A 27,103-nucleotide genomic window follows, 5' to 3' on the forward strand; every position below is an offset into this window, starting at 1 on the left:
TTAAAAATTTAATTGGTGGCGAGTTGGTTACACAGTCACATTTTTAGTACATTTTGTTGTTGTTGTTTTTAACTGCAAGTTTAGTGTACACTTTTAACTAGTTTTATTTTTCTATTTTATTCTTGGTTGCCTTTTGTGAGAGGGTTATTTTAGTCAAAGAAAGAAAGAAAAAAATACTGTCATCATCTGATCCAGTGGTTCTATATTTTAAGTGTATTAGAAAATGTTCATGATGTTTTAAAGTACTATTTAGTTTTGTTTAGCATTATTTCTTAGATGTGGTGTCAGGGCTGATACTGTTATTTTTCTTATCAATATATTTTTTATTCAGGCACACAGGCAAATAATGGGTTTGTATTATGTCTTATTCTTCCAGATGTCAATTAGATCCACCCTCAGTTTTTGAAAAGATGGTCTATTTTGAGCTTCATGCTGCCAGCAGCTGCTCATAAGCGTGGACACTTCCAGTGGGCAGTCCCTGGGAGCCGGCATACGATAGCCTGAAACACAATTTAGTAAAAAAAAAAAATTACAAAATGTATATAAGTCACTAAGTTTAAATTCACCGAAAGTCATTTTTAGTACTGCAGTAATTGTGTCTTTACCTTTCTCTATTTCTTCTCTGACCTGTTGGTTGCTCATGCTGGTGTAAGGGATCATTCCCATGGAGAAGACCTCCCACAGCAGCACACCAAAGCTCCACACGTCACTCTCTGTGGTATAACGACCTAAAAAGAGGCAGCAGGGGGCAGTGTTGATAAAGGCAAAGAGGACCGATGAAGAGCACCTCCTACACAGATCTCTCAGCAAAAACAGTGCTATAGAGGCTGTTATGGCTAATAATATCAGTAGAGCATGGGAATCAATGACAGAGTTTCATTTCAATCTTTGATCATTACAGATAATGCCTGTGATCACAATAAATCGTGAATTTTAGAGAAAAAAACAAGAAGTAGTACTAATGTAGGAATGCCACCTCCATATCACCATCATTCCTGCTAATCACTAGAGCATTATTAGAGTTTCTAGTTATTGTTATACACATTGTTTTCTCATCCTTTGCTCAACCCAACTGGTTGAGGCAGACAGCCTGCCCACACTCGGGCTGTGTTCTGGATCACTTCCTATCCACTATATAGCGCCGTATACCGTGAATTTGCATTTTGTAGTGCTGTTCGAATACAGTAAAGGTATAGTATCAAGTATAGGTAATTTTCTAAATAGCTCCCTCAATATATGTGTGTAGTGTAGTGTATAGTGGGGATGGGGCGCTGCTGACCTCGACTCGGGATGTTGAGCCGGTGGGGAGAATACTTCGAAGACCTCCTCAAATCCACCGACACGCCTTCCCATGAGGAAGCAGAGTCTGGGTTCTCTGAGGCGGGCTCTCCTACCTCTGGGGTTGAGGTCACTGAGGTGGTTAAAAAGCTCCTCGGTGGATGAGATTCGCCCTGAGTTCCTAAAGGCTCTGGATGTTGTGGGGCTGTCCTGGTTGACACGCCTGGACATCGGGATTGGCAGACTGGGGTGGTGGTCCCCCTTTTTAAGACGTACTACAGGGGGATCACACTCCTCAGCCTCCCTGATAAGGTCTATTCAGGGGTGCTGGAGAGGAGGGTCCGTCGGGAAGTCGAATCTCAGATTCAGGAGGAGCAGTGTGGTTTTCGTCCTGGCCGTGGAACAGTGGACCAGCTCTACACCCTTGGCAGGGTCCTCGAGAGTGCATGGGAGTTCGCCCAACCAGTCTACATGTGTTTTGTGGACTTGGAGAAGGGGTTCAACCGTGTCACTCTGGGGGTCCTGTGGAGGGTGCTTCGGGAGTATGAGGTACCGAACCCCCTGATACGGGCTGTTCGGTCCCTGTACGACCGGAGTCAGAGTTTGGTCCGCATATCTGGCAGTAAGTCGGACTCGTTTCTGGTGAGGGTTGGACTCCGCCAAGGCTGCCCTTTGTCAGCGATTCTGTTCATAACTTTTATGGACAGAATTTGAAGGAGCAGCCGAGGCGTATAGGGGGTCCGGTTTGGTGGCCTCAGTATTGCATCTCTGCTTTTTGCAGATGATGTGATTCTGTTGGCTTCATCAAGCCGTGATCTCCAACTCTCACTGGAGCAGTTTGCAGCTGAGTGTGAAGCGGCTGGGATGAGAATCAGCACCTCCAAATCTGAGACCATGGTCCTCAGTCGGAAAAGGGTGGCGTCATCCGGGAGGATTTCAGAGTAGAGCCGTTGCTCCTCCACATTGAGAGGAGCCAGATGAGATGGCTGGGGCATCTGATTCGGATGCCTCCCAGACGCCTCCCTGGTGAGGTGCTCCAGGCACGTCCCACCGGGAGGAGACCCCAGGGACAACCCAGGACACACTGGACAGACTACGTCCTTCGGCTGGCCTGGGAACGCCTCGGGATCCCCCCGGAAGAGCTGGATGAAGTGGCTGGTGAGAGGGAAGTCTGGGCGTCCTTGCTAAAGCTACTGCGACCCGACCTCGGATAAGCGGTAGAAAATGGATGGATGGATGGAGTTCCCTCAATGTATCCCACAATGCATCTTGAAAAGTAGCTAACAATTAAGGATTCACTAGAAAAGCCAATGATGCAATGCACCAATACAGAACAATGATTTTCCCTTTCTGGGCTATTTTTCCGATGATGAGACAAATTTATGAGTTATGGCACGAAAATATGTTTATTTAAGAAAGTAGAGCAACACATGATAACACAGATGGACATAATGCGCTTTGTCCATGTTAATTATCCATCCATCCATCCATCCATCCATCCATTTTCTGAGCCGCTTATCCTCACAATGGTCGCGGGAGTCATCGGGCAGGAGGCGGGGTACACCCTGAACTGGTTGCCAGCAAGGAAAATGATAGGGAAGGGAGAGTAGAAGAGGCAAGTGTGGTGGACCAGGAAGTGGCAATGATTAGTAAGAGGAAGTTAGAAAGGCATTAAAGAGGATGAAAAATGGAAAGGCGTGGTCCTGATGACATTCCTGTGGAGGTATGGAAGCATCTAGGAGAGGTGGCTGTGGAGTTTTTGACCAGCTTGTTCAATAGAATTCTAGTGCGTGAGAAGAGGCCTGAGGAATGGAGGAAAAGTGTACTGGTGCCCATTTTTAAGAACAAAGGTGATGTGCAGAGCTGTGGGAACTATAGAGGAATAAAGTTGATGAGCCAAACAATGAAGTTATGGGAAAGAGTAATGGAGGCTAGACTCAGGACAGAAGTGAGTATTTGCGAGCAACAGTATGGTTTCATGCCTAGAAAGAGTACCACAGATGCATTATCTGCCTTGAGGATGTTGATGGAAAAGTACAGAGAAGGTCAGCAGGAGCTACATTGTGTCTTTGTAGATCTAGAGAAAGCCTATGACAGAATACCCAGAGAGGAACTGTGGTACTACATGCGGAAGTCTGGAGTGGCAGAGAAGTATGTTAGAATAATACAGGACATGTACGAGGGCAGCAGAACAGCGGTGAGGTGTGCTGTAGGTGTGACAGACGAATTTAAGGTGGACGTGGGACTGCATCAGGGATCAGCACTGAGCCCCTTCCTTTTTGCAGTGGTGATGGATAGGCTGACAGATGAGGTTAGACTGGAATCCCCGTAGAACATGATGTTTGCAGATGAAATTGTGATCTGCAGTGAAAGCAGGGAGCAGGTGGAGGAACAGTTAGAAAGATGGAGGCATGCACTGGAAAGCAGAGAAATGAAGATTAGCCGAAGTAAGACAGAATATATGTGCATGAATGAGAGGGGTGTTGGGGGAAGAGTGAGGATACAGGGAGAAGAGATAGCAAGGGTGGAGGACTTTAAATACTTGGGGTCAACCGTCCAGAGCAATGGTGAGTGTGGTCAGGAAGTGAAGAAACGGGTCCAAGCAGGTTGGAACGGGTGGAGGAAGGTGTCAGGTGTGTTATGTGACAGAAGAGTCTCTGCTAGGATGAAGGGCAAAGTTGATAAAACAGTGGTGAGGCCAGCCATGATGTACGGATTAGAGACAGTGACACTGAAGAGGCGACAGGAAGCAGAGCTGGAGGTGGCGGAAATGAAGATGTTGAGGTTCGCTCTCGGAGTGACCAGGTTGGATAAAATTAGAAATGAGCTCATCAGAGGGACAGCCAAGGTTCGATGTTTTGGAGACAAAGTTAGAGAGAGCAGACTTTGATGGTTTGGACACGTCCAGAGGAGAAATAGTGAGTATCTTGGTAGAAGGATGATGAGGATGGAGCTGCCAGGCAAGAGAGCTAGAGGAAGACCAAAGAGAAGGTTGATGGATGTCGTGAGGGAATACATGAGGGCTGTTGGTGTTCGAGAGGAGGATGCAGGAGATAGGCTTCCATGGAAAAGGATGACGCGCTGTGGCGACCCCTAACAGGACAAGCCGAAAGGAAAAGGAGAAGAAGAAGAATAATTAACCTACCATGCATGTTTTTGGGATGTGGGAGGAAACCAGAGTACCCGGTGAAAACCCACGCAGGCACGGGGAGAACATGCAAACTCCACACAGGCGGGGCCGAGGACTGAACCCCGGACCTCAGAACTGAGGTAGACGCTCTAACCAGTCGGCTACCGTGCCGCCCCGTGTTAATTAAGGTGGTTCAAATTGCTCCCACTCGCCTCTCATGTAAGGGAGCACAGTTCCTATTATGACCTTCCTACACTGGCTGTCTGTGCAATTTAATGTATTGTAGTATTTTAAGATTCAGCTTTTTTTTCTAAATCTCTAAATCAGGGGTGTCAAACTCATTTTTGTCATGGGCCACATCGTAGTTACAGCTTGCCTCAGAGGGCCGTTATGACTGTGAACCCATATAAATGAATTATTACCTCATATAATGACACACAACAAATTGATGGACAACTAGTTTTGAAATCAGAAGGCCCCCCCCCCCCCCCCCCCCCCCCCCCCCAAAAAAAAAACTTAAATTATTATTACATTTATTTTTAAAAGGGGATTGTTGACAAAAAAAGCTTGCAACATCTAATTACAAATGAAAACAAGTTTGCAATTTGGGTATTTTCACAAGAAACATCTAGTCGACGCACATGATTTGCTTTCGAGGGGCCACATAAAATGATGTGGCGGGCCAGATCTGGCCTCTAACTCCTCTAGTCCCCACCTTACCTCTCTGAGCTGCTCCATCTCCAGTACCAGAGAATTAAGTTTTAAATTAAGAGAATTAACTCCTGCCCGGAAGCGCAGGTCAGCTGACCAGCTGCTGCTGGAGGTACTGAAGTGTAGCTGGAAACACAGAGGGGATAGGGCTTTTTCTATCGCTGGTCCCAAACCTTGAATTGACCTCTCGGTGTACTTTAGAAACCCACTTCACTGTCTGTTTTTAAACCCGCCTTAAAACTTGTTTTTGTTCCCTGGCATTCAACACAGCATGAGACCTGATCCCTTATTTTAGTGTCTTATTTGTTATTATTGTTTTTAACTATGTTACTGTTTTCGTGTTTTTAAATTCTGTTATTTTCAATTTGCTTGTGTTTTAATTAGATTTTTATTTATCTACAGAACATTGTCTCCGCTGTGGTTGTTTTTAAAATGCTGGGTAAATAAAAATGATGAATAAATTGGTAAAGTACACTCAGCATTTTATGCTAATTTACTTAGGATTTACTCCTTATTTACATAACAGTTATTATATGTAATTTACCTATTTTACGCATAGCAATATAATTATTTGTTCAATCTCTATCGATGAGTTGACTTTACTACTCCGCCTCAACATTTAAAGCTTGAAGTCAACTAACTAACTAAGTCATCGAGTGTTTTTGTAATTGCGTCTTCCAATGGGCCAATTTGCAGAGGACTTTAACTCCCTCAATGACTACTATTGCCGCCCTCCCTTTCCCCCACTGCTATGCTGCCTCTGATTTTGCATAGGAACATTATATCAATACCTCCTGTTGGTGGACATTCAAACTCTTTTTATTTTACCCCAAATGTTGGTCAAATTCCAAACGATATGACCTCGGGTGTTCGACTTTTGTGCATTTTATTGTGAAAATTCTGGAAAGCCGTTGATATTCTTGCTATCCAGCTTAAGGTCCATGTACTTCTACGCTCTTTGTCCTCACTATATAAACAATTCAATGCATTAGTAGAACGACTAGGGTGCACTAGTAAAACAAGTGTGTCTTATTAGTAGGCCCGCCACATCATTTTATGTGGCCCCTCGAAACCTTTTTGCTTAAAAATATGACTAGTAAGCCACAGTCTGCTGAATTGTCTTACTACTTACTTACTGACTGGATATCAAGGTTTTCAAAAAAAAAGGCTCAAACGGTTTCCAAGGAAATCAATCCTAGAATGGGAGTTTGGATATTTTAGGATGGATGTGGCGGTCACTATTGTGTGTGTGCAGACAGCGACTGCAGGTACACGTGAGATACCGTAGTTGAGCGCTTCGGGAGCTGTCCATTTGATGGGAACCTGTCTGAGGCCGCCCTCCGCTGAGTAGACTCCATCGTCCTGCTGCCGCGACATCCCAAAATCGCTGATCTTGACGATGTGCTGCTCCGCCACCAGACAGTTTCTTGCTGCCAAATCTCTGAAAACACACGAGACAGATGCGAGCCGAGTGTATACACACACAAGATGATGCTCAAGCACAAAATAAAAGAGCAGAAAGAGTGTAGATGCTCGTCTAATGTCACATGAGGCACTTTGACATGTGTCACACAGTACACCTCACAATTAGACTTTACACCGATTTTATCGGGCTGATCGGTATCGGCCGATATTTAGCATTTTATGCTGATCGGCTTTAATGTCATAATTCGCCGATCCAATCAATGACGTCATTGATTGGCTCCGCAAAAGACATTTATTCCGCGTCGCCGTTTGCACAGTGTATTTGAATCCAAAAGCTAGTTTATTTTTAGCCTTGTCGCGTGTCTTTTGACGTGGTACTGCAAATATCTGACGGCCAATGAAGTTATTCAAATTAAAAAAAAAAAAAAACAAACATGTCAGGGGTGTGGGACAGACAACACGTCTGAGACAGGCAACCCGTAATGAGACTACAAAACAAATTGGCCCTTTCACGATTGCACTGTCAGACGACTGCAATAAAATCTTGTATTACGATACCACCGCATCACGTTTTTTACGATCATTGGGCTCTATCTTGCCAACCCAAATGCGAATGGATACATTCGTTACCGTGGCGATGACAACAAGAGTGGAGCGCGCCGACTTTGTAATATCAGGACAAAATGGGGGAAAACGTGTGTTAGTGGTCACCGGTGCTCAGGACAGGAGAAGGACTGACGTTCGTTTAAGGCTCCCTTGAAGTATGGTCACATACTTTTAATACGATACGGCTCGGAAGTAGGCAACAAAACGTTATGTAGCCTAGCAAGCGAGTGGTAGCACGAACGGTTGGACGTAAACATGCCGCCGTTCTGTCGAATGCATGCTCTAAAGTTTTGGTGTGGGTGAAGTCATTTCATTAAAAATAAAGTAATTTAATTACAATAAGTTAGCACCCATTATTTCTGTCACGTCGTAATGTTGGTTTCCTCTGACTGATTAGAATACACGATCTGATAGAAGAGTTATTCCCAACCTTATGGCGGCAAGGAACATATTTTACCATTGAAAAATCTCACGGCACACCAACAAACACAAATGTCACAAAAAGTGGAGACATTAATTACTGTATTTACTTCCTGCCATCTAATAGAAGACCATTCATCTGTTCTGTCTGTCACTATCCCTCACTGGCATAAATAGAGGAACAAATATACATTATTGATTGTAAATATAATTTTTTGAGCAATTAAGTACACCAGTATATACAATAAATGAACAGGTCATTTAAATAGACACATTTCTCCATCTTGTGATCGGTTATCGGTTTTTTAAACTCGCTGATCGGTGATCGGCCCCAAAATTCCTGATCGTGTAAAGCCTACTCACAATCATCTCATTAGCGAGTTTTAGATTTATTTTTATTTGTATTCATTTTTATATCAGCTCACAAAGATGCTTTTTGACCGGTGAGAAAAAAGTACCACCAAAATGACCAACATTCAGATAAAGTACTATGGGTTTTACTCCATTAAAAATGTATTTCATAATAGTGTAAGTCATTATAACATTATATACATTATGAATATTCACATTGAAGTCAAATACAGTATAGGGAAATAAAAAATTATGTATTTAAATAATTATTAAAAATGCATTGCACAGTTAAATGGTCCTAAATAAATGATTAAATGCAAATGATTGTAATGTGTCTTTGTTGTCTTAATGTGTTAATTTGTTTATTTTGAGAGAATTACAACAAGCAAAAGGCACCGATTGGGTGGAATTGCCCATAAATATGGAGCTGTTGAGGAGGTTTGATTTACATTATGTACAATATTACCTGTGAATGCACTTCCTTGTCTCTAGGTACTCCATGCCGGCTGCAACATTTTCTGTCATTCTGACCAACATCTTAGGGGTCAGACTCGGACCGTCCTGACGCAAGAAGGAGAGGAAATCTCCACCTTGTCAAATGTGCACACATACTGTATCAGTTCAGTACTGTATCACATACATACTGTATCACAAGCACGCGTTGCCTCTAATTTGAATAACTGTGAGCGAGTCTTCTTTTTGTTTCCTCAAAGTGAGGTTATACGACTGTCCCATTTCTTGACAGTGAGATCGTGAGAACAGATGCTAATAAATACTTTTAAAATGTGTTTTCATATTTTAAGTGTGTTTTAACAAGTTTAAAGTGTGTTTAAAGCATGTGGTAGGGATAAAACTGTACCAAAGAAAATGTTTTTTATATGATCTCTCTATACTGTGGATTTTCACCTATCGCGCGGTCTGGAATGGATCCCCTGTGACAAACAGCTTCACAACTGTTGCATGTTTTCTGCACTGTTTAATAGTCTTAGGCACAATTAGATGTGTTTTTTAGCAATGCTACTATATAATAAGTATAGACATAGACACAGACAACATATATGATGCCACTCGGGCTGAACTGGAGCCTATTTGTGATTGGTAGTGATCAGGCTACTTCCTGGTTCATGGAGTTATGACAAACAAATAGTTTCGGCATGATTCTGGGGATGCCACATGACTCAAACTATGAAAATAAATTCCACAATCTGCACCTTTCACACAAAAATTTAATGTCTTCTTCCTTGCCCCATTTTGTGTGGGCGCATGTGTATGTGTGTGTGTGTTTGTTCATTATCAGGCTAATTCCTGGTGTATGTAGAATGTTAGTATTCGTTCGTTATCAGGTTAATTCCTGGTTTATGTGGAATGATAAACCGACAGGCGGTGTCATTGAGATTCTGTGGGTTGGACTATTCCATTAATGCCAAAATGTCTCAAACTGTGAAAATAAATATGATACGTCGACCCTGATCCTCACAAGATTAAATAGCATCTTTCTTGGCTCAATGCGCTGCCTCTCAGCAAATTCTGTTATGTAATTTTGTGTAGCCTTGCGAACTGCATCCGTCCTTTCGTGTTTTACTGGGTTTTTTTTTGGGTGTCTTTTTTTTATAATTTTTTTTTTACCAGACATAGAGCACTTTAGCACAGTGTTGTACTTATGTTCTTATAAGAATAAGAGCTTTTTTTTTAGTTTTAGCATTTACGAGATACGAGCCATGACTTGACCAATTTTTTGTCTTGAGATACAAGCAAATTTTGAGATATGACTGCATTTCAGCTGCACACCTCACAATATCCAGCCACCATCAATGTTTAATCTGCTTCTTTATAGTTTAAACCATAAATATACCACAAAAGATGATGGAAAAAAAATACGAATAGGCAAGGTTTTCCGCAAATAATGGGACAGATTCCCTAAAAAATAGCTGACTTTGTGAATGCCGAGTCGCAAATATGTGTGAGTCCACTGCATCACTTCAATGGTTCAGCCAGTCACACTGTTACTCTTCAACTTTTCAGACCATTTCTGCATGATTTCTGACTAAACCATGCCACAAGAAACCTCATGCTGCATACCTTTAACCAGCTCCATTATGATGTAGATGGGCTGTTTCTGAGTGCAGATGCCAATCAGTTTGACAATGTTGGGATGATCGTACTGTTTCAGGATCCTGCATGGTACAGGAGCAGTATGATGTGGAGTGGGGGTGGGTGCATGCGATGTTCATATGTGGGCATGCAGTCTTACTAACCGGGCCTCCATCAGGAACTTATTCCTGTGTTCTGGTGCCAGGTTCTCCTTACAAGCCTTCACTGCCACAGGGGTGTTATCACTGCACAGAGTCCCACTGTACACCTCCCCAAAATTACCCTGTGTAGTCCGTAAAAAAAACACCATCACCATCATAATCATCATTACCCACATCTGCAAATGTATTTTTTTCCCCTCATTTTTTAAAAAGAGCTCTTCATACAGTATGTGTTACAATACGAGGATAGCAGAGTGAAGCATTTGGTTAGCCGTCACAGTCCAAAAGTTCTGAGTTTGAATCTCGGTCCGACACATACTCGTGTGGGGTTTCAGCTCACCAGTGATGGGACATTGTGATTTCCTAGGAATGTTGTAGAAGTGATCATTTGATAATGCACAACACTTGCAGGGTTGCATGTAATACCGTTACTTGAAAAGTATCGCAATACCTCACTGTTAAAAATTACATAATACCAATGGAGTTATTTTGTATGGTATTTTAAGAGTGACAGTAACAGGCAGCAGTCTGTGCGTCTGCATCCAGACGGCTGTTTGTAGTGGGCGCGCCTCTCAAGTAGTCTCACACATCGTGTTTTCGGGGTGCGAAAGCAATGGCAAAGCTTTGGCGCCCGTCTGCAGTTCATGAAGAAAAGGAGGATCGAGATATGGAAACATTTTGCTCACACGGAAGCTGAAAAATACTGCAGTCTGATATAAAGTCGCTGAGACCAGAGGAGAGAATGCCTCCAATGCAGTAGGCTACGGCCAAACAAGCTCGCTAAACGGCATTGTCAGTTAAAGAGTTGAAAGAGGTTCAGGTTAGCAAAGGTGACGCATTCAAACGACTTTCCTTCCAAATTATTTTGTGACAAGCAAACATGTGCCCCACTGGTTGCATTTGATGAGGCAATTAATCAGTAGCGTTGTCTGTAGATGAGCGGAGTCGAGCAAAACTAAGCAGCTGCGTTGACTCATGCACTTAACTAAGACACACTTTTAAATGATGATGTACAGTAAATATTACCTCTCATCCTTCCAAATTAAACTCCTTATATGGAAGCAAAAATGGAAACACGGTCAGTTTTACCCACCCGCCCGATGAGGCTTCCTAATATAACGCCATCGTGTTCCAGGACCCATTTGTCCTATAAGAGGAACAAAAAGCAAGAGAGCCATTTAGCAGTTAGCGGGTACTTTTTTATCCTAATGGACGAGCTAAGTGAGTGATCACGTGGAGGAAAAGGAACAAGTGATGCGGCACCTTGAGCACAGGTTTCCTCAGCTGTATATTACACTTGCGGGTGATGTGCTGTCGGGAGGAGAGCATATGATGGATCAGCTGCGGGATGCTGCAGAAGCTCTCCCCATCCAGGCGGTACTCATTCTTCATAACATCCAAAAGCATTCAAAGATGTAATAAAACAGAGAAAAGAGTGACTGAGGTCTATACTTGAGAGTGAAATTGAAAACAGGTTGCATGGTGTGAGGGCAGCGTCACTTACGTTTGTGTTCTGAATGAGGAAATGCTTGCAGGAGCCGTCCCAGTGGACAGAGAGCACAAAACCCTGTTTTTCTTGACTCTTTCTCACCAGGAAATCTCCATCGCACTGCAGCAGCTGTTGAACCTCCATCCTGGGAACAACTCCGTGGTACCAGTCTTGCTGCGCCAGAGGACGATCCACCTCCTGTAGCTGCAGCACAGAGGAGGTGAGAAACGGTACGGATCGTGGAATAAATGGTGTGATTTTGAAGAACATGAATGGAGATGCTTGGCAAGCGGGTCTGTCAGGTTTGTATCTGCCAAGCGGGTTTTCGGTAGTGTTTGTTACCTCCGCCAAGTGAGACAGAGTGAAAGGTATTGTTTTTTTGTTATGTTATATTAATTACGAGGCGCGATCCGACTACATATGCACGTACATATGCAGTAAATACTTGGCCCATTTCTACCACTACAACGTGCTGTTAGCTAACTAGCTTTGCCTATGCCCTGAAAATGTATCTTCCCTTGATGCCACAATTTACAGAACAGCTTGGTGTCGTTGTTTAAATTCACAAGCGAGGAGGTGACGCCGCAGCACGGTGGTCGACTGGTTAGCACATCTGCCTCACAGTTCTGAGGACCGGGGTTCAAATCGCGGCCCCGCCTCTGTGGAGTTTGCATGTTCCCCCCGTGCTTGCGTGGGTATTCTCTGGGCACTCCGGTTTCCTCCCACATCCCAAAAAACATGCGTGGTAGGTTAATTAAAGACTCTAAATTGCCCATAGGTGTGAATGTGGGTGCAAATGGTTGTTTGTTTCTATGTGCCCTGCGACTGGCTGGCGACCAGTTCAGGGTGTACCTCGCTTCTCGCCCGAAGATTGTTGGGATAGGCTCCAGCACGCCCGGGACCCTAGTGAGGAAAATTGGTACAGAAAATGGATGGATGGATGGATGGATGGATGGAGGTGACGCCACAGATGCGGACATCATCCACCACACAGCCGATTGCAACCCGGGAAGCCAGTTAGCTCGCAGTCTAGCTTGTGGCCTCTTGTCACAAGGCTGTCCGGGTGGGATTTATTCCAGCCACCAGAGGATTTAAGAGAATTATTATTTTTTTTGCAGCTGAAACATGCAGGGAGAAAGATGCAAGATGAAGTAGCATCCATTTTTCAGCGGGGCGTGGTTTCACACATTCAGTTTCATGATTTTGAAGCCCCCCTCCTTGAGCCGTCACCTTATCGTGGTGGACGGGTTTGTGTGTCCCAATGATTCTAGGAGCTAAGTTGTCTGGGGCTTTATGCCCCTGGCAGGGTCACCCATGGCAAACAGGTTGACTGTTGTTTGTTTGTGCCTATGCACCAAACAGCAGTTCAGAGTACCCACCCTTTTTGGAGTCCTTGGAGGGGGTGCTGGAGAGCGCTCCCGCTGGGGACTCCATTATTCTGCTGGGGGACTTCAATGGTCACGTGGGCAATGACAGTGAGAGCTGGAAGGGCGTGATTGGGAGGAACGCCCGCCCACCCCTCCCGTCAGAACCCGAGCGGTGTTCTGTTATTGGACTTCTGTGCTCATCACGGCTTGTCCATAACGAACACCATGTTCAAGCATAAGGGTGTCCACACGTGCACTTGGCACCAGGACACCCGAGGTCGCAGTTCGATGATCGTCTTTGTGGTCGTGTCATCGGACTTGCGACCGCATGTCTTGGACACTGGATGAAGAGAGGGGCGGAGCTGTCAATTGATCACCACCTGGTGGTGAGTTGGCTCCGATGGTGGAGGAAGATGCCGGTCCGACGTGGCAGGCCCAAATGTATTGTGAGGGTCTGCTGGGAACGTTCCGGGGGAGGCGGGGGACATCGAGTCCGAGTGGACCATGTTCCGCGCCTCCATTGCTTTGGCGGCCGACCAGAGCTGTGAGGGATGCCTTCAAGCTGAAGAAGGAGTCCTATCGGGCCTTTTTGGCCTGTGGGACTCCTGAGGCAGCTGATGGGTACCAGCTGGCCAAGCGGAATGCAGCTTTGGTGGTCACTGAAGCAAAAACCCGGGCATGGGAGGAGTTCGGTGAGGCCATGGAGAAAGACTTCCGGACGGCTTCGAGGAAATTCTGGTCCACCATCCGGCGTCTCAGGAGGGGGAAGCAGTGCACCATCAACACTGTGTATAGTGGGGATGGGGCGCTGCTGACCTCGCCTTGGGATGTTGTGAGTTGGTGGGGAGAATACTTCGAAGACCTCCTCAATCCCACCGACACGCCTTCCCATGAGGAAGCAGAGTCTGGGTTCTCTGAGGCGGGCTCTCCTCTCTCTGGGGTTGAGGTCACCGAGGTGGTTAAAAAGCTCCTCGGTGGCAAGGGTGGATGAGATTCACCCAGAGGCTCTGGATGTTGTGGGACTGTCCTGGCTGACACGCCTCTGCAACATCGCGTGGACATCAGCGACAGTGCCTCTGGATTGGCAGACTGGAGTGCTGGACCCCCTTTTTAAGAAGGGGGACCGGAGGGTGTGTTCCAACTACAGGGGGATCACACTCCTCAGCCTCACTGGTAAGGTCTATCCAGAAGGGTCCGTCGAGAAGTTGAATCTCAGATTCAGTAGGAGCAGTGTGTTTTTTGTCCTGGCCGTGGAACAGTGGACCAGCTCTACACCCTTGGCAGGGTCCTCGAGGGTGCATGGGAGTTTGCTCAACCAGTCTACATGTGTTTTGTGGACTTGGAGAAGGCGTTCGACCGTGTCTCTCGGGGGGTCCTGTGGGGGTGTTTCGGGAGTATGGGGTACCGAACCCCCTGATACTGGCTGTTCGGTCTCTGTACGACCGGAGTCAGAGTTTGGTCCGCAGTTTGGTGGTCCGGGCTCTCCCTTAGAGATAGGGTGAGAAGCTCAGTCATCTGGGAGGATCTCAGAGTAGAGCCGCTGCTCCTCCACATCGAGAGGACCCAGATGAGGTGGCTGGGGCATCTGATGCGGATGCCTCCCGGACGCCTCCCTGGTGAGGTGTTCCGGGCATGTCCCACCGGGAGGAGACCCCGGGGACGACCCAGGACATGCTGGAGAGACTACATCCTTCGGCTGGCCTGGGAACACCTCGGGATCCCCCCCGGAAGAGATGGATGAAGTGGCTGGGGAGAGGGAAGTCTGGGGGTCCCTGCTAAAGCCACTGCCCCCGTGACCCGACCTCGGATAAGCGGTAGAAAACGGATGGATGGATGGATTTTGAAGCCTCAAATTCAAATTTGGCAGGGTTGTTAACAACACTCTTCTCTGTGGTGTGTCAAATTGACAGGGTATGTTTATTTACAGGGACTTCCATTTTTTTATTGACTAATGCATTAATCTAAAGGACAAAAGTCAGGGATATGCTGAAGGTGGCTGTCAATGAAGGTGTGCAATTTGACACTGATCCAAATCGGAATTGTTCAGCCCTGGCACTGGTGAGTGCCATTCTTGGTTTTAATGAAACACCCCGAAGAGGCCACAGGGAGCAGTTATTCCGTGTACTAGAAAATCAACACAAATTTAGGATTCAAGGTCAGCACATACTTATTAAGAGTCAAAGAAAGTTTTCCTAATTTTTCTCTTCCATGCAATCCTGGAAAATATTTATGTGCCACCACCCATACAATAGAAATATTTCAATTGAAGATCAAGGTTTTTATAAAAATATATAATAACTATAAAATACTGAAATATTTAGTTTACAAAATCAATACTGCTTGGAGCCCCTGTAGTAAAATACTGATTGTCATTAATTCTAGCATTTTTCAACATAAGAACCAAAATAGGCACACACACAGTTTGTTCTATTCAGTTCAACATGGCTTTTTGTTGTTTTGGGGGGAAGAAAAAAGTCAGTAAATGGAGAAAGAAAAAAAAGAATACAGCAAATCTAAGCTACTCATAGTGAATGTCAATGCTGCCCTTGCGCACCCCAGAGAGTGACAAGTGATTTCTGTTTGCAACTCTGGCATTTTTCCACCAAAACATGATGATTTGTTTACTACTGTATGTCGCGAGAAGCTTCACTGCCTCAGTGTTAGCAGCTCCGCTTCAAGTGCAGTACAGCTGGGTCAGTATCACTATAAAGTGCTGTTAGTGTCTTCATCAGAATCACTCAGTCATCATGAAAATGTAGCAATAATGAAATTCTGAGGTCTTATAACTGGCCAAACATTTGCACTCATACCAGAACAATGATACGTCTCTTAAAATATGTTTCATTGATGTTGAAGCATTTTTATTCTTTGGCTGTACGTGATTTTGGCACATCCCAAACACTGTTCTGCTAACTACAGTGTGCGCAATCATCACTTTCTCGGTATAAGTGTTTAACCTACATCACTTCTGGCTCGAGACAAATTCTTCATGATGCCGTTCCTGAGTAGCTTGAGTAGTGACTGGTTGTCTTCCTGAAAACCAGACACAGAGCAAAGCATTAGGATTAGTGACAGCTTTAATTTATGTATCATTTATATATTAAGTTGATAATTTATTGCGGTAGTGAGTCAGCACAAAATGGCTTTTCAATTATAGCAAACAGATTTTTATAGCTTGAAACATTTATGGTCCAATGGAGTCTTTCTTAGACTAGGAAAGTTGTTGGATATTGTAAATAATGGAAAAGGAAAAAAAAAATCAGTGGAAGCGAAGTCGCACATCATTATCAGTAATGGATTCACCCGTTAAATAGTGTGTATTTTAAACTGTAAACTCAAGATAACTGAAAACATAAAAATCTCAGTTGTATGGAACTACATTAAAAAATACATTCCAGGTAAGTATTTGGCAATGTGGCAGTAATATGATGGCTTTAGGAGGACTTTTTTTTTTTTTTTTTTGGATGGATTTAACATTTCTCTTCATTCAGCCAATAAAGAGTGACAAATACAGGGACTTCAGTCAAAGCTGAAATAACCTTATATTGTTTATGGTCACTTAAAATTTTGATATATTTCAAGAAGATGGAGGAAGATCCATTTAAAAAATTATCTTAATTTGTAAAACCTTCCTTGATGTGCTTTCATTGCCATCAAAGAGAGCAGACTAATAGACACATCAGCGTCTGGACGCAGCCCAATAGAATCACGATGGAATTTATTTGGATGATAGATCTTGAACTTCTTGTCCAAGCTTTGGATATTAACAACCTGAATACAGAACATTTGTTGAAGAACATACGTTGCTTGCGTTGGACGAAAGTGAAAGCGAGTCTTTGTCCAGCTGCAGCGCAGGACGAGGTTCTCGGGAGCCCAGCTGCTCCAACTTTGTCTTCAGAATCAACCTCTGGACCTCCAGTTTGGCCCTCCTGCCTTGAGACACAGCTACCTGCTGCCGACACTCCTCCAGAGCATGCCGCTTGCTCAGCTGGTAGATCCTGCACGTCATATTGCAGTGGATTTTTTTCATGATTAACACAAAACTTAATAATACTTGTATGGGACAAAGACAAGAAGAACGTCTGCTAGGTTAATGCTAACACATAAGGGGAAACGCCATAGATGAGATATTCAACAGCATCAGTTGTCACGTGTTATAACTCTTTAAGGAAGGGATATTTTTAACACAAACGGTGGTGCTCCACATGCGGACAGACAATATAACAATACTCACAGGCATATATTTTTTATCCTCTCCGAAGAACGAGGAATATTACTGTGGTTTACTGAGGAGCTGGGACCGTCTCCATCTGTAGCCGTATGTCTGGACTATACTGCCCCCAGGTGGCCGAGGTACACACACCAAAAGCAGCAGCACAATGTCGATTGAATTGAAGCAAAAAATGTGACATAAACCATTTCATTTATTTACATTCTTTTTACTTCTCATTATTGTTTGCTTTTATATCCATCCATTTTCTTCCGCTTATCCGAGGTCGGGTTGCGGGGCAGTAGCTTTAGCAGCCACAGCCACTTCCTCCAGCTCTTCCAAGGGGATCCCGAGGTGTTCCCAGGAAAGCAAAGAGACGTAGGCTCTCCAGCGTGTCCTGGGTCGTGCCCGGGGTCTCCTCCCGGTGGGAAGTGCCCGGAACACCTCACCAGGGAGGCGTCCGGGAGGCATCCGAATCAGATGCCCCAGCCACCTCATCTGGCTCCTCTCGATGTGGAGGAGCAGCGGCTCTACTCCGAGATCCTCCCAGATGACCGAGCTTCTCGCCCTATCTCTAAGGGAGAGCCCGGACACCCTCGGCTGCTGGTATCCGGGATCTTGTTCTTTCGGTCACGACCCACAGCTCGTGAACATAGGTGAGGGTAGGAACGTAGATTGACCGGTAAATTGAGTGCTTCGCCTTTCGGCTTAGCTCCTTCTTCACCACAACGGACCGATACAAAGTCCGCATCACTGCAGACGCTGCGCCGATCCGCCTGTCAATCTCCTTTTCCATTCTTCCCTCACTCGTGAACACGACCCCAAGATACTTGAACTCCTCCACTTGGTGCAGGACGTCATCCCCGACCTGGAGAGGGCACGCCACCCTTTTCCGACTGAGGACCATGGTCTCAGATTTGGAGGTGCTGATTCTCATCCCAGCCGCTTCACACTCAGCTGCGAACCGCTCCAGTGAGAGTTGGAGATCACGGCTTGATGAAGCCAACAGAACCACCTCATCTGCAAAAAGCAAAAATGCAATACTGAGGCCACCAAACCGGACCCCCTCTACGTCTCGGCTGCGCCTTGAAATTCTGTCCATAAAAGTTCTGAACAGAATCGGTGACAAAGGGCAGCCTTGGCGGAGTCCAACCCTCACTGGAAACGAGTCCGACCTACTGCTGGCAATGTGGACCAAATTCTGAGACTGGTCGTACAGCCTGTATCAGGTGGTTCGGCACCCCTTACTCCCGAAGCATCCCCCACAAGACAGTTTTTGGTTTTGCTTTTATAAAGTAGAATATTAATTTACTTATTGAAAAAAAAAACTCCCAAAGCACCCCCCACAGGATTCCCCGAGGGACACGGTCAAACGCCTTCTGCAAGTCCACAAAACACATGAAGACTGGTTGGGCGAACTCCCATGCACCCTCGAGGACCCTTCCGAGGGCGTAGAGTTGGTCCACTGTTCCAGTTGTGGAAAATTAATTTATTTCTTTAAAAATAAAACACATTACATCACATTACAAAATGCAGCAAAAACAGAACTAATGTGAAGGCGCTCGACGACCACAGAGGCGACTAGAATGCATAATGTAGGAAAACACTGCAGGCTCTAGTTTCATAGACATCGCATCTGCGGCGCAAATGCCGGCGGATTCTGATTGTCACACGAGCGGAAGGATCGCTGCGCATGTTTGTCAAATCTCAGATATTCCTCCACAAAGTCATCAATTATGTAGTTCATGTGTCCTCGTCCAAACATAAACTCTCCGCACTCTCTAGGAGGTAATTGATCGTCTATTGGAGGCGACTTACAGGACAAATGACCCTCACAAGCGACATGATTGGCTAGCACAAGACAATGCAGATGTCAATATGTTCTATTGACAAGTGGGATCAATAAAAGAGGCTTCGTATCTGGCTGCAGCCTCACTGGCTCAACATTCCTGCAGAACCCAGAGAGTGATGACTACAAGAGTTCTGCTACTACTGGGGATATTTCGACTTTCAATGTTTCTCTGCCTGAAGTATTAATTTGAGAAAAATACAATATAGATGTATCATATTCTATAATATACACACCAAGTCAGTCTAATGTACTGTAGTTCACAAGGAGCCAGAGAGATTTTGTTCCAAATGAATAAAAGAAACTTTTCTTGTTAAGATGGTGAAAATTATTTGAATTAATATTAAATAACAAAATATAGCAATTTCACAATAAGGCCTTATTCAAAGCAACATGTAGAACACGGGTGTCAAACTCAAGGCCCGGAAGCCAGATGCAGCCCACCACATCATTTTATGTGGCCCACTAACGCAAATACGATGTGTGTACTTGATGTTTCTTTCATTTTGGCAGGAAATATCACCTGAAATTGAAATTTTCCCTTGAACCGTTTTTACAAGCATTAATTTTCACCAAATCCCTTAAACATGAACTGGACAATAGTAGTATACTACAATATTTTGCTTGCCAGTTGTGGTTACTAAGTAGCGTAGTGGGCTGCCATTTTTTCTCTCTCTCTCTCGTTTGTAATAGCCACTGTGTATTATAAAACATGTCTTAAACATGCGGAACAAAGGGAACATAATCTCTGCACCAGGAAATGTTCTGCCCTTTAGTGACTTAGTCCTAACCCCGTTTCCAGCTTCACTCCCACAGGACCTTCACAGAGCCTCGTCATCCATGGAGAATGAGTACTTCATATCATTGAGTACATTGTTGCATTCGAATCCATAATGCACTTCGTGCCTTTAGGGAGCACACCATATTAATCGTTGTTCCGATGTGCACATCAGACTCTGCCAGTGGGCCCCAAGTGACGCACATATAGTTGTCTTTGCAGCTACCAACGAGACGCAGGTGTTAACTCAAACGTGCGGTCCGCTCACCTCTGGCCCTTCCTGACCGCTCCTCCATCCGCCATCAACTCCAGCTCCAGCTGTTCTACAGAAACCTGCTGGAAGGTCAGAGACCGGGTCAAGTCCAGCAGCTCCTTCTCGACTGCAGTCAGCCTGGGCCAGGAAAACCCAGATAGACATTGGACGCAATCAGAAAGAAGAGATCCAAAAAGCAAAAAAGGGGAGTGTGTGATGGATTGTTTGTTTACAGGTACATCTGAATAAATTAGAATATGGTAGAAAAGTCCATTTATTTCAGTACTCATACATTCTAGAGGTTCATTAACCACTTGAGAAAATACTTTTCAGAGGGCAAATTCCTGCTGTAAAAATCATTTTCACTGTTTCTTGAGTATTTGTTGCATACTATTCTAGTTTATTTAGATGGTGAACTTTTGGGTTTCGTTTGCTACCAGCTATAATCATCGAAACTATACATATCATAAAATATTTCACTCTGAGTGTGTGTGGTGTACTTCTATGAGTTTCACTTTTTGAATTGAACTACTTCACTAAATTAAGCTTTTGAGACTATTGTAATTTATTTAGATGTTCCTGTAGATGTGTACATTTTGCATGTATGTGAATGGATTGGCAAATATTTACTTTATATATATATATATATATATATATATATATATATATATATATATATATATACATACACACTCTATATATATTTTTTTTTGATTTTTTTTTGTGAATGGACAGAAATGTACTTGTGCTGGACGGTTTCCAGTGTTAAGTCATTGAGCTGGACTTCTTGAGGCTCTAAGTTCTCTGTGTTCTCTAAAAGACTGCAATCGAATTCTGCACTAACAGGAATGTCCCCCACAGACCTGTAAAAAAAAAAACACACTCACACACACACACACCTGATTATTGCATTTTGTTTCCCTACCCACATGACCGACCAGGGGGCATGGTTTTAAAAATCCCCGTTACCTGTTCTCTTGGATGAAGCTCTCGTACTCTGTGAGAGGATCGATGGATGCAATAGCGGTGGACATCTCCCGGTGGATGTGAACCACTTCTTGATGAAGGAAGGAGGAAATGTCAAAATACTCCTGCAGGATCTCCTTTCTGGCACAAAAGAAGAAATGACATGCGCACTGGCATCAAGTACTCTGTACATGTAGATTATTTGCATATGAATTATGTGCTGTAATGTACAGTGGATACTGTATATAAAGTCTACACACCCCTGTTCAAATGTCAGGTTTGTGTGATATAGTATCCAATACTAAATTAAACTACACTTAAAAAATCAAAATCAAAAACTGGATCACAAATACTGCCTAGCAGCTGGTGACTTGGCAGCTATGTGACATCATCAAGAAAAAGCTAGCCAAAGCATACAGTATGTCACTTGCTAATTTTTATAATGAAGTACACACACATCTGTGTTGCACCTTCAATGGAAGAAAATTTGGCATTTAAAAAAAGCACAGTAGACAGTCAGAAAACATATTTTTCCTAGCATTTCTTTTAAAGAGTTCCACTCTGAATCAGGGAATGATGCAAACATGGAAAGCAGAGTGTACATTTTCTGCCAATAAGGGAGAACAGACTTCTAGCTATCTTACATGATTATCACCATCTCTTGCTGCAGAGCCTGCAGGGCGTCGAGCATGGCAGGCTGGATGTGCGTGTGGTGCTGCCGCTGGTACACTTGAGCGGCACGAACAGACAGCACATAGTCATTGTGCACCTCGTGGAGTTTCATTGTGGCCTTGACGCAACGCTCTTTTTCCCTGTCACGCTCCTTATCTGCAAGCATACAGCGTTTAATTTGTTCCGTGACCACGCTCATAATTCAAAACACTCACATCTAAAATCACCGTTCCCCGTTGAAATGAATAGAAATGCCATTATGCTTTTTTTTAAATCATTTATATTGAACCTTTATTTTATCCAGGTAAGGCAATTGCGAACAGCTTCTCTTTCGCAATGGCTGTTCAGTCTGTTCAAGACTTCCCCCCCAAAAAAGAAAAAAAACTCAAATATTTGTGTGCTAAGAAAGTTTATATTCTACTTCATAAAAACATACAGTAATGACATAATTAAACAGGATGCAAAGGAATTAAAACACTTTTGCCATATTTTTGTGTTTCATTTCAATGGACATTGTGCTGCTCCTTCTGGTGTATGCGCCTTGTACATCTGGGGACAATACAATACAGACATAAGGATAAACAGCGACGGTCTCACCGATTCAATAAGCGGCAATAGATAAAAACTAAATGCCAGTGAGTACTGTCATATTGTGTCTTCAAATATCCGTTCTGAAAAGGTTTTAAACACAGCAAAACTGATTAGAATTTGTCAACATGGTGTTTCCCATTATGTATTAGCATTACGTTAACAGATTTTAAGCAAAGTTATATGGTTGTTGTAAATATACAACGTGTTATTTTCTTTGTTCTCTGTTTAGTTTGAGAGTAAACCTCAAATGGAAGTGGTAATAAACAGTTTGAAGCCTCTTTTTTAAAGAGTTGTTCACTAAATACCAAACTGCTGCTTGTTGGGAAGTTAGTTGAGCTGAGTTCACTGCTTCCATTCAGCCCTCAACCTCAACCTCAAAATGTTTTGCTCACAAATCAAAGCAAAAAACAAACAAACAAAACAAAACAAAACAAAAGTCAACCGAACGACGGCTCAAATATTCGAAAAATCTGTGAGTCGGATAGCTGGGTCAGGCACTACTGTCGATTGCATCATTCTGGTGAGGACAGAATTAAACATGTAAAGTAGAGACGTTGACCTTTACTGGCTTCCTGGAACTTCCTCTTTGCCTGAGCTGCGTCTCTCACCGCCTGCCTGTAGCTGCTTTTCAGCTTCTCCAGATCTGTCTCGGTCACCTGCAGCAGGAAATAGCATCTTTTTACACACTCAAACACAGCGGTAAAATATACTCACTGGCCACAATATTACACACAAGCAAATGTATGTGTGAGGTACATATTACGTAACCTAGCATAGAGTAATAAAACAAAACGAAAATAAACAGTCACTTCAAAACCTGCAAAATAGCAGTTGCGCAAATGAGGAACCGTGACATAGTGGGGAAACACTGTCGTACTGTTTTGGAACAATATTTTGCGTGTGCATCTGTTTGATTTTTATTGTGCTCCTGTCAGATCCCCATGTCGTTTTTGTGTTCCGTCTTGCTATGTGGGGCAATAGGACCCTTTGCCCCAAATTGCCAAAGGCACAGCATGGGGAGTGAGAATGGCATCGGCCATTTTTTTAGGGGGCTTTAAAGGCACAAATGATTGTAGTGCAGAAATTCTACCTAGCAAGAAATTTGGAATTTTGGATTTCATTTGAGATGTTATATATACAAATTATACAGACTTTTTGCTGTCTGTGCGTTTCAGGTCATTGCTCATCAACTGGAGTTAAACAAACATAAATAAAAATAAGACTATAAGAGTGAGTGGGAAGCTAAAAAGTGTAGTCTCAGGCTTACTTACATACAGCAAGAAGTATTACAGATACTTGAAGCAGATTTGCAGGTATCTGCACTTAACTTTGCTCCAGCCAAAGGATTTAAAGTATTACTTTGTTTTTGTTTTTATCTGAGTTTTTTCGGCAGTCCTTAAATGCACGTCGTGCACTGTCAAAAGTGAAAGGTGAAGTAGGTACCTGGTTCGCTCCCAATGCACCTACTTAATTGTCTGTATTCTCTACTTTTCCATTACACTTTGCTGGTATTATTGAACATTTAGTAGTGTGTCTAAATACCAAAAGGTGAGGTTAACGACTAACTACCATTTGTGTAAAGTCCTTTCCCGTGTGTGATGTCAGGTCAACTTGTGCTAGCGTGCTATTTAGGCTAGTATGCTCGCAAATAATATTGATGAGCCACACGTGAAGGTGGTTTGTTATGTAACATGGGTTCATGATTGTGTACATGTTAGATGCATGGTGTTTATGCTTTATGATCCACTCTGTTTTAAGTACTTTGTCACCATCTTGTGGCATCTGTACGCTACTACAAACCGCTTTCAGGGATTGATTGATTTATTTATTTTTTGATATTCGTGGCAGGACACATTCTCTATTGCATGCGACTAGCCGGGGCTCACCCTATGTTAGCCACTTCTGCTTGCGCCAAATTGTACAGCTAAGTAATTAAGAAGAAGCACGCAGTTTAACAGAGGTAGCGTGTGTGTGAAAGTAGCCTACTAGAGCGATTCAAAGAACCATAGAGAAATTCCTGGTGTGGTTTGAACATATTTGGCCAATAAAGATGATTGCGATTCTCATTCTGATACCCGTTTGACTTTGGCCGTGTCAGTCACTCACCTTGCTGAGCTCCTGCCTCAGGAGACTCCAGTGCTCCGCGTAGGATTTGCGGAGCTGCTGTTTGTCTCGGATGAGCACCGTCAGTTTGCTGACGGGTCCGCTCAGCAGCTCTTCAGAACACCTCCTCATCAGCTGGCTCAGCAGGTCTGTCTGAGACACCAGAGCCCCCCAGGACTGAGGGCAGAGAAGCAAGAGGATTAAAACATTGCTTCTACAACGGGGACAGTGTTAAACGACTTTTCAAACTGAAATAAATACACGAGTAGTGTATCAAAAATTAGATGTATATGAGCTATGTGCTATGTTCGTTAAATTGCTTCAGCGTGGAATTGACATGTTTTCCCCATGCTTCTGTAGTTTACTCTGAGTTCCTCCCACATTCCAAAACACGCACATTAGGTTCATTGAATACTGTGTAAATTGTCTTTAGGGGTGAAAGTGAGGGAATGGTTGCTTATCTATATGTGATCAGCAAATTACTGGCGACCAGTCCAGGATGTCCTTTGGCCAAAGTCAGCTGGCTCCAGCTGACCCACCCATGGCCCTAAAGAGGGTAATTACTATAGAAAATAGAGGATTGTGTTTTGTACAGGGGAGATAAAAAGTCTACACACCCCTGTTCGAATGCCAGGATTTTGTGGTATAAAAAAAATTAGACCAAAACTTTTTCCATCATCATTGTGACATATAATCTGTACAACCCAAATGAAAAGCAAAATATGTTTTTGGAGATGGGAAGCAAAAATAAATAACTGGGATAATGTGGTTGCACAAGTGTCGACACCCTCTTATAACTGGGATGTGTCTGTATTCAGAATTAACCAATCACATTCAAACTTTTAAATTGGATTCAGCACACACCTGTCACCATTTAAATTGCCTCTGATTAACCCCAAAGTTCAGCTGTTCTTGTAGGGCTTTTCCTGACTTTTGTTGTTGTTGTTTTGCTTTCTAGCAGAAGCCGGACAGTTTTTTGTTAACATTTAATGGTAATTGGGGAAAGTTTTAATTATTTTTTTAGTATAGTTGGACAGGTTACAGGTCATATTAATGGTGGAAAAAGGTTTGACATTATTTGTCTCCTCTTTCTCCATATTGCTGCTGTCCCAGATTTTTTTCTTGCTGAATAAGATCCCAAGATCTCAATCAATCAATCAATATCTCAAATGCGGGTGACTTTACCTCTCTCTATTAAAAAAAAGTTAAGAGACCGTTTTAACAAATTAAGGAGGAAAACGTACACTTATCTGTTTTCAAGTGTAGGGAACAGAAGCCAAAATGTTAAAAAAAAACAAGTAAAATACAGCAACTGTAACAAAGTATTTGTACTCCAGTGTTTTGAGATACAAGTGACTTAACTTAGGAGTTTTTCAAGACACAAGCAGTCATTTAGCCGATTTTTCGCTTTGACTTGCAAGCAAAGATTTGAAATACGAACATACCGGCAGGTAACTCAACTCACTGCACAACTAGCAGCAGTTTAGGGAACAAATCTTCAAAAGAGAGGCTTCGAGTGAGAAAGAGAATTACACGTTGTGTATTTAAAACAACCACACAACTTTGCCTTAGGAATGCACCTCTCGCCTAACGCTAACACATGATGGAAGGGGCTATTTTGAAAATTTCGGTGTTGTAACGCTTTAGCCACGGATATTTGAACACAAACAGTGGAGCAACACACAGAGATAATGTCACAACACTCACAGGCACATATGCTTTATCTTCTGGGTTGGGGTTGGGGGGGGACACTTACACTATTGCAGCTCACTGAGTCACTGAGTATCGTGGTGAAACTTACTTGTTTGTGTCTGCATGACTCTATTATACTGCCCCCTGTTAAATTCTACACATTCTATTGAATTATTTTACTACTGTATGTTTTTTATAAACTACAATATTATAGAGTACCATTTTTCTAGATGGATCACATTCAATGGACCAAAATAAATACATATGCACATAAATAGCAATACACCATTTAAGACAGCCATCCATTTGCATTGCTTTCATTCCGTGGTCTGACCTTGTTGATCTGGCTGATGTGGTCCTTTCCAGCTCCGGGCTGAGGCCGCTCCTGCTTGTCCACCATGAGGGCCATGTGGTGCAGCTGAACTGCAAACTCCCTCTCACTCTTCACCCTCTGGCCCATCCACTTTTTCATGACCTCCATCATGTGAAGCTCGGAGTCCAGCAGCCTCAGCACAGCCACGTGAGCCCGAGGGCAGCGCAAGTCCTCCCCAAAGCCCATCTCGGGCCTTTTAGGAGCCAATCTTTTAAGCGAGACTGTGCCCCTACAAGAGCTTTGTGTTCTCCCCACAAGTGAGACAGAAACAAAGTGGTGTGTTGCCGCAGCAGCTGCATTGGTCAAAGATAAGTTACTTCCCTGCTTCGTGTTCATGTGAGGCAGCACTTCCTCATTCGACGTGGGTTTTGTTTGAGAGTCTCATTTCACTTTTAATTCAGAAGCATAGCTATAGGGTAAATAGCGTATGAGTTACTGTGATTAAGATCACACATTCAAATGTAGTTGATTTTGAGAGGCGTACTTTTAACCAAACAAATTATATATTGTATTTTTGTGATATAGCTTACGTGATACGAGTGATCAGACTTGCAGGTTTTTCAAGATACGAGCCGTCTTGACATTTG

The 27,103-nt window shown here is 43.5% G+C and overlaps 1 protein-coding gene across 5 annotated transcripts; it reads right to left on the minus strand.

Moving 5' to 3' along the window:
- On the minus strand, nucleotides 1-26,853 carry fes (FES proto-oncogene, tyrosine kinase). Of its 5 annotated transcripts, XM_061766113.1 has the most exons (18): nucleotides 26,478-26,838; nucleotides 24,455-24,628; nucleotides 22,908-23,004; nucleotides 21,730-21,913; nucleotides 21,089-21,226; nucleotides 20,863-20,982; nucleotides 20,135-20,257; nucleotides 16,832-17,027; nucleotides 15,991-16,062; nucleotides 11,678-11,866; nucleotides 11,437-11,559; nucleotides 11,267-11,320; nucleotides 10,177-10,295; nucleotides 10,001-10,095; nucleotides 8,388-8,511; nucleotides 6,403-6,560; nucleotides 606-728; nucleotides 2-500 (listed from the first exon to the last, which is right to left on the minus strand). In XM_061766113.1, exons 1-18 carry the CDS (start codon nucleotides 26,700-26,702, stop codon nucleotides 358-360), a joined length of 2,457 nt encoding a protein of 818 aa, XP_061622097.1. In that variant the 5' UTR covers nucleotides 26,703-26,838; the 3' UTR covers nucleotides 2-357. The 5 variants fall into 5 exon arrangements, 3 of the variants coding, with proteins under 3 accessions (XP_061622098.1, XP_061622097.1, XP_061622099.1); XM_061766114.1 differs by lacking the exon at nucleotides 11,267-11,320 and having other exon boundaries at nucleotides 1-500; nucleotides 26,478-26,839; XM_061766115.1 differs by lacking the exon at nucleotides 20,863-20,982.
- Nucleotides 26,854-27,103: the final 250 nt, after the last annotated feature.

This window comes from Phyllopteryx taeniolatus, chromosome 2, assembly GCF_024500385.1.
Source record: "Phyllopteryx taeniolatus isolate TA_2022b chromosome 2, UOR_Ptae_1.2, whole genome shotgun sequence".
NCBI lineage: Eukaryota > Metazoa > Chordata > Actinopteri > Syngnathiformes > Syngnathidae > Phyllopteryx > Phyllopteryx taeniolatus.

Coding starts and splice junctions, on each gene's coding strand:
- fes (XM_061766113.1), bottom strand. CDS start 26,702: ATGGGCTTTGGGGAGGACTTGCGCTGCCCTCGGGCTCACGTGGCTGTG. Junction 20,983..21,088: donor AGCTTCATCCAAGAGAACAG/GTAACGGGGATT, acceptor TTTTTTTTACAG/GTCTGTGGGGGACATTCCTG. Junction 16,063..16,831: donor TTTCGTCCAACGCAAGCAAC/GTATGTTCTTCA, acceptor TCTGGTTTTCAG/GAAGACAACCAGTCACTACT.